Source organism: Hevea brasiliensis, chromosome 16, assembly GCF_030052815.1.
Source record: "Hevea brasiliensis isolate MT/VB/25A 57/8 chromosome 16, ASM3005281v1, whole genome shotgun sequence".
In the NCBI taxonomy this organism is placed as follows: domain Eukaryota; kingdom Viridiplantae; phylum Streptophyta; class Magnoliopsida; order Malpighiales; family Euphorbiaceae; genus Hevea; species Hevea brasiliensis.
Window position 1 is genome coordinate 54,473,051 of NC_079508.1, and position 7,791 is coordinate 54,480,841.

The window sequence follows — 7,791 nt, forward strand, 5'->3', positions numbered from 1 at the left end:
ATATTTATGTTATTTAGTGTATATAATAAAAATAATAAATTTTCCCTTTTCTCCCTTTATATTTTTTTTCTGTATTTATGAAAATTATTTTTGAAAATAAATAACATTTTTTATTTATTTAAAAATTAAAAATTCATGTAAAAATGTAAATAATAATAATTATTATCATTTTAGCACATATACAATAATAATCAATATATGGGTGAATGTGTATTAGAGTGAAAGGGAGAGGGAGAGAGAGAGTGTGATGGATATAGTGATATTTTTAGGGAAGAATTTGGATAGAAAGATATTTTTAATTTTTAATAAATAAAAATTTATATATTTTAATAAATAAATTATATAAATATCGATAAAAAAATAAGAAGAGAGAAAAAATTTATATTTTTTTATTATATTTTTAATAATTATATTAAAAATTAAAATATTAATTATTGATTAAATTAAGTCAAAATTAATTGACTAACTATAAATAAAGCAAGTCTATATAATTTGTTATAATTAATAAAAGTTAAAAATTTTATTTTTTTTTTATTATTAAAGTTAAACAATGTCAATAATGATATAAAAAAAATTAAAATTCATACAACATCAACTGTTAAATCAATAATAATATATAAAAAATTAATATTTTTATCACATTAATCGGCATATTAACATTTATATTACCTATTTGAGACTCAGGCCACAATGTCGTTTTACCAAACCTCAGGGCGTATCTTAAAAAAAAAACAAAAAAAAAAAAAAGGAAAAAAGTTTGACCCGAAACCTGCGGCAGTATCGCTAGCGACTGAAATAAGAATACAAACAAATTCAAATCAAAGCAGCCAGTTGCGTGTCAGAAAACCCTCAAGTCTCTTGAAAATTTTCTTTCCTGCCCACAACACTAGACTCTATATTAAACTACCATGACAGGTACAGACCTTTGAAGAGCAGAGAAATTAAAAAGCCAACAGAGAAAGAGAGATGGAAACAGCAACAGGCTCAAGCTCTGATGAGCAGGTGGTGATGCTGAGTCCAACAGCTCGGTTGTTTCATGCACCGCGTTTCAACTGTCATATAATAGCGATTATGGGTTGCAAGACCGGCATCGATCCCATCGTTTTGAAGCTTGGATTAGAGCATACTTTGATTAAGCATCCTCGCTTTTCTAGCAAACTTGTAAGACTTTTCATGCCTGGCTCTTGTTTGTGCTTTTGTTTGTTTCGCTTCACCAGAATATCTATCCAATTCGAAGATAAATAAATAATTATCCCAATTAATATCATTGACTTTAAGTAAATAAATAAAATAAAATAATGACTTAATATGCAAAGATAAAAGATCACGCAAGAATGAATTTGACCAAATTTTTAAATTAGTAAATACATCAAATATTTCTGCTTTAGCCTATGGATGTTGGCTGGTCTTTAATCTAGTGTACTTCTCTCTCTCTCTCTCTCTCTCTCTCTCTCTCTCTCTCTATATATATATATATATATATATATATCAGCAACTTCATATGCTATTATTAATAAAAATAATAAAATTTTGAGGGATTAAATTTGTTATCATATATATAAAAAAATAAAAAAAAACCAGATAAATTGCAATTAAATTAAATAGAAAACTGACGAACAGCTACTAAAAAATCATCTCGCATTGGCCCAGTGTTTATCATTCAATTAAGTTTTGTTTGGCCCTTTATTAGAGAAAATAAAGAACAAGAAAAATTGTTTGGTATACATCTGCTTTAATATAGATTGATATTAATTTGATTGAGATATAATACCTTACGACAAGTGAGATGCTTTGATAATGATGCAACACTTTCTTTTTATAGTTATATAATTATTATTATGTGCCAATTCACTCACTTTAGATATTTTTTTACTATTGAATTGCAAGAGATATAGTGTATTGATTTGATTTCACCCCTTTTTTTTTTCCTTTACATATGAACAAAAGGTGGTAGATGGCAGGAAAATGAAATGGAATCCAACAATAGTAAATCTGCAAGACCACATTATAGTTCCAAAATTGGATCCAAACATGGAATCCCCTGACCAATTTGTTGAAGACTACATTTCCCATCTCACCACAATACCTATGGACCTTTGCAAGCCATTATGGGAAGTTCATCTCCTCAACCTGAAAACATCAGATGCAGAAGCTATTGGGGTCTTCAGGATTCACCATTCCATTGGTGATGGTGCTTCTCTAATGTCTCTTCTCCTAGCTTGTACCCGGAAAACCTCTGATCCTGAAGCACTGCCTAGCATTCCTGAGCAAAGAAGGGCTGGTTCTAGCACTAGCCCCTCATCAGATGGGTTCTGTTGGTTTTTTTTGGTTATTTGGAAGATCTTGAGACTGATTTGGAACAGTTTGGTGGATATGATTTTGTTTGCTGCAACAATTTTTTTCTTGGAAGACACAAAGACTCCTCTTAAAGGTGCATTTGGAGTTGATCTTAAGCCTAAGAGGTTTGTGTATCGCTCTGTTAGCATGGATGACATCAAGCTGATCAAGAATAAAATGAACATAGTAAGTCCTCTTTAATATATATATATATATATATATATATATATATAGCTTTAGGAGGAGAGATAAATTATGAGTTTTTTTCCCCCCTTTCTTCTCCTTATTATTTCTTTTATTGTCATAAATTTAGTAGACCATAAATGATGTTATACTGGGAATAACACAAGCTGGTCTGTCGCGATACCTCAATCGAGAATATGGTGAGTTCTTTTTTTTGCCTAAATTAATTAATTTTATGAAGGATTACATTAAGTAATTTCATCACGCCATATATCTTACCACTAAAGTTAAATAAAAATAAACTGTTAAGAAGTCATGTTTCAATGTTGAACTAATATTGCTTGTTTCATAATATATAAAAGGTTAAAAATTCAATTTCTCCCAACGTAGAAGGTTATCAAGAGTGACAATTTTGATATTATAAGAAAAATATTAAGTTGAAAATTTAAATTTGTGAAATAAAAACCCATAAATGAACACTATATGTCTCTCAAGTTAATTAAATTCAAAATTTTTATTTGTTATGTGAAACAGAATAATTTTAAATGTGTACATGCATTTAAGGTTACCATTCTCATTTAAAATGTTGATTGGATTTGTAGGTGAGAATGAGAAAGATGGTGAAACTAAACAAAACAAAATTATTCTCCCAAAAAGCATCCTCCTTAGGGCAACAGTTCTGGTTAATTTAAGACCAGCTGTAGGAATTCAGGTTAGTTAACTAAACTATTCTCAATATAACAAATTATTCAATTTGACATCATATATTCATTCATCTCTATAATTTCAAAAAATTCTTTTTTAATTCTAGAGATTTGTTAATTGGATATACGTTTTAGTTATGTTCATGAACAGACATTGGCTGATTTGATGGGTAAGGAGTCGAAGGTCAAATGGGGATGGGGTAATCGGATCGGGTATCTTGTCCTGCCCTTCACCATTTCCTTGCAAGATGACCCATTAAACTATGTTCGACAAGCTAAAGCCACAATTGATCGAAAGAAGCGCTCACTCGAACCCTTTTGCACTTTTCAAATTGCCAAGCTCGTACTCTGCACCTTGGGAGTTAAGGTTGTAGCTTCTTCTTTTTGTTGATGATTTTAATACTATTGAACATTCATGGGTAGCGTCAATTACTGAAACTTACGCATCGGACACCAAGATACTGGCCCTTTTTTGAGATATGGTCTAGGTCGACCTATGAGATAATTTGAGTAATGAATGTTCAACTAACTGGCCCGAGACTTTGGGTATTCGAAACGTGCTATATCATTTATTGATTAAGTAATTGCAGGTAGGTGCAGCCATAGCGCACAGATTTCTTTCGAACACAACATTGGCATTTTCCAATGTGGTTGGTCCTGTAGAAGAAGTTAGCTTTTATGGTCATCCATTGGCTTTCATTGCACCCAGTGTTTATGGCCATCCTCATGTAGGTAACACTTTGAGGTTTTATATTGTTAATTCAGGCCTCCAATCTTCATTTTCTTGATTTATTATTTGTTTGACAGGCTCTGACAATCCATTTCCAAAGCTATTCCAACAAGATGACTATTGTTCTGGCAGTTGATGTAGATGTGATTCCTCATCCTCACAAGCTCTGTGATGATCTTGAACAATCTCTTAAACTCATCAAGGATGCTGTTCTAGACAATGGACTTGATGCTGCTTAATTATTTCCTTCTGGGTTCCAATGCTATTCATTATTAGTCTAATTGTTCATTACATACAGTGTAAGAATAAAGTCTTCAATTTGATTCTTGTCAATCTAGTGAATATTGATAGATTTGGAAAGTTAAATCAAGGGACTTTCACAACTTAGCTAGAAGGAAGAGATATATCAATCATTTAAATATTTTGAGAAAAATCATTTGGCTATGCCTGGATTGTACTGCATTAAACAGATGAATGATTATCACAAATCAAAAGTGTTTTAAACTTGCTCAATGATTCTTAGGTTAAAAAAGAGGAAGGCATGATTCTTGTGAATAACGAAAAAGGCAAAAAAGATTAAAGAAATTGGGTAGATAATATCAATGATTATGAATTTTGATTGTTTTTACTCAAATCACGATTTTCACATACTTCTTTGTATTTTAGTGGCAATGGTTATTGCCAAAGGTGCCTTGTTGCTTTTCTAGAAAGTCTGAATATTAAGCAATTATTATTGTGATTAAGAGGTCAACATAGACCATTCTGTTTCATTTAATAGAAATTTTATAAATTGAAACCAAATCATTTTATTATTATAAAATTAAAATTGAAATAAATTGAATTATTGCAGTTTGAAATTACATTAATTTATAATAGAGATTTAAACAGAATTTGTTTAACCTGCTTCAAGTTGAAGCCAATGTAAAAGCCTTGTCCTTCCTCCTAAAAAAAAAGTAAAAGACTTTTGTCATTTTTCCTGGAAAAGTATAGCATCTCATAGTCCAATGAAAGCTAAAGTTTCATGCTGACATAAATGAAGGGGGAAAAAACAAAGATAAGAAAGCTATTTTCAATAATCCAAATTGGCTTGCAGCATCAGTTTACACGCAAGAAAAACATTTCTTGCAAGGATATTGAACCTAAGTGCTCTTTAGCAAGTTAGCCACTTCCACACAGTGACAAATCATACAAATTGAAGCCATTATTCTTTAAGTTCCAGATTAATCATCATAAAACAAGTAAGATTGATCAATTTTATGCTATCTAGAGAGCAAACAAAGTGGAAAGCACAAGCCTTGAGAAGATTAGCACTAGGTTTCATCAGAAGAAAATTGAGATGAATTCAACATGTCAAAGAGTTATGTGCATGAAGAGGGACGTCAAATCATTCTAAAAGTATAGATTTGCAGATGAGCAAAACTCTTTCATACAATTAGGCAAAAGCTGAAAAACTCTGAACACTGTATGATGAATGTTTATTTTCTACTCCTCCAAGCTGATACAGAAAAAAGAGGCCGATCTTGCCAGCAAATTACAACACACCCATTTTCTTCCTTAATTCTGTAACCATGACAACCATACCCTTGCAACAACCTCCTTGCCTGCAACATACCATAATAGCTCAAACGCACATTTCCAAACCCGGCCAAATCAAGCCTCTGAATCCACTTCTCTAGTTTTTCGTGTCTTTCTTTTCTCTCAGCTCCCTCACATGCTACAATGTTCTTTATTTCCTCCCCTAACAGCATCTTCTCCACCTTGAGTCTCTCCGTGGATGTTCTTGATACAGTAGATTCCAAACAATCAAACAATGCTGCATAAGAGTATAATGCCTCCAATAGCCTCTCCATGAGAGTTGATCCATTATGATTAAAATCTTGTTCCATTACCATCATGAGCTTTGGTGACAAACTCCAAAGCATGTTGAGAAAGTAATCCATCTTCACTGAAGCGGTTGATAATAGTGGTGATGATGAGGTTGAGTCAGGAGTTGGGTTACATCCATTTGCCATGTCTTTCTCAAGCAACTCCCCTAACGTACCTTGGTTCATTTGAAGGACTCTTAGCAAGTGAATTCCATTTGAATTCTTCACTGACACTGGAGACCTCTTCCTCAATTCATCATCTGAAGCCAAAAAAGGATGCAATTGGAGAACTGAACTAATTGCTAGAGCCTCCCCAGTTTTAACACGGAGCTTTTCAATATCAAGATTCTCTAATTCGCTAACAATGGGATTGAACTGAAATGGAATATCCAACCTTTCTGCTTCTTCAATCAGTTTATAAGCCATTTGATCCAGTACCTCTTTCTGTTGATGGATCCCTGTAATTCTCAAATGGGGCGGCCCCTCAGGCCGTGCACTCAAAGCTTGAAAAAGTGCAAGCCATTGCGCAGGTTCAGCTGCATTAAGATCAATTATGTGAACCATCTTCTCCCCTTCCATGGCTTCAATTATAGCTTGGTTTGTAAGCACAAAAGCGACTTTCAAGAATGGTAACATCTCGAAAAACAATTTCCGAACTAGAATTTCCTCAGAAACCAGAGTTATTTTAGTAGTATTAAGGGCCCTGTGGATACCAGGCAAAGCTTTGATGATCCTTTGAGCGAGTGCCTCAGTGAAATAAGCAGCAATACGCTGCATAGTATCACCATCAGCCGAGGCTAGTTGGGATATCTGCCCAAGAGCAATCTCTGCATTTTCAAGGCTACCAGAAGCTACATGATTTGCACAAGTGAGCAATAAATGGATCAAATACAATCCCCTCTCCTCAGATTTCAGCTCTCTAACCCAGGGATACGGTGATCCTATACCAGGTGAGAGTGACATCATGCAGAAAAACTAGAGAGGTGATGATGTTACTGATGATGATCCATCATCTTGAAACATTGGCACACAACAGCTATAGGAACAAAAATGGAATATAATAGATGGGATCAAGAAAATCACTTCGCAGAGGAATCCAGAATGCTGAGAAATTTAACGGGTCACAGATGAGAAGAAGCAGAAGAAGAAAAAGAAGAGGTGAAATAAACAGAGGAGTACGATAAAAGTAACAAGAAATACCCGATCAAGAGAAACTGAACAAATATATAAAGCTCAAGTGGGAATCATATACTCGATCAATTCAGCTTCCATTCACGGAGAAACAACAATAACAGTAAAAATATGGAACAGAACACAGTATTCAAAAACCAGCCAAGAAATCCAAGAACAAGAAAATTCTTACTGGTCTTGCAATTGATAAAAAAAGACTTTTCTGGTTTTCTCCGGTACAGTCACAGCGAGAGAGAGAGAGAGAGAGTCAATAGATTCAATTAAAAGCTCTGAGTTATGAAAGACTTGTTCATGGCTATCGGGTACGTTGTCGCAAGTTGATGAGAGCTGCCTTTTGTAGTTTTTCTCTTCCCGAGTGGGAATATGGAATTTTATGAGCAAGGTGAGCCTTTTAGAGCGAGTAGTTCAGTTAGCATTAATTTTCTCTCTCTATGAACCTTTGTCTTTTACTCTCTCTCTCTCTCTGAAGAAATGGTTTTTGTCTTGACATTAGGTAGCCACTGCTAGAGACTCAAAGGGTTATTTATAAATATATTCCCAAAGCTTGGAAAAGTCCAAACATGCCCTATCCAAAGACAAACAACTCCCTCAGTTTTGTCTCCTAGTGGGTTAAGTGTGGGAATTGGAAAGAAAGAAAACAAAATAAGGCTCTTGAAAAATGCTTCCAAAATTTGGTTTTGTTTTCTAGTTCAAAGGCAATGACCTTACAATTGGTGTTATCTTCTTTACATTAAGACAAAGGGACAAGGAAGTTGAGGAAACATCCAAATCTTTGAATACT

At 33.5% G+C, this 7,791-nt stretch overlaps 1 protein-coding gene and 1 pseudogene across 1 annotated transcript; one reads left to right on the top strand and one right to left on the bottom strand.

Moving 5' to 3' along the window:
• Positions 1-840: 840 nt before the first annotated feature.
• On the top strand, positions 841-4,341 carry LOC110634380 (wax ester synthase/diacylglycerol acyltransferase 11-like). Its single transcript, XM_058138324.1, has 7 exons — positions 841-1,161; positions 1,948-2,523; positions 2,654-2,720; positions 3,123-3,232; positions 3,376-3,591; positions 3,815-3,952; positions 4,032-4,341. Exons 1-7 carry the CDS (start codon positions 967-969, stop codon positions 4,191-4,193), a joined length of 1,464 nt encoding a protein of 487 aa, XP_057994307.1. The 5' UTR covers positions 841-966; the 3' UTR covers positions 4,194-4,341.
• Positions 4,342-5,009: 668 nt separating this feature from the next.
• LOC110634378 (scarecrow-like protein 3) lies at positions 5,010-7,499 on the bottom strand (annotated as a pseudogene).
• Between the last annotated feature and the right edge of the window lie 292 nt (positions 7,500-7,791).

Coding starts and splice junctions, on each gene's coding strand:
- LOC110634380 (XM_058138324.1), top strand. CDS start 967: ATGGAAACAGCAACAGGCTCAAGCTCTGATGAGCAGGTGGTGATGCTG. Junction 1,162..1,947: donor CTCGCTTTTCTAGCAAACTT/GTAAGACTTTTC, acceptor TATGAACAAAAG/GTGGTAGATGGCAGGAAAAT. Junction 2,524..2,653: donor TCAAGAATAAAATGAACATA/GTAAGTCCTCTT, acceptor TAAATTTAGTAG/ACCATAAATGATGTTATACT.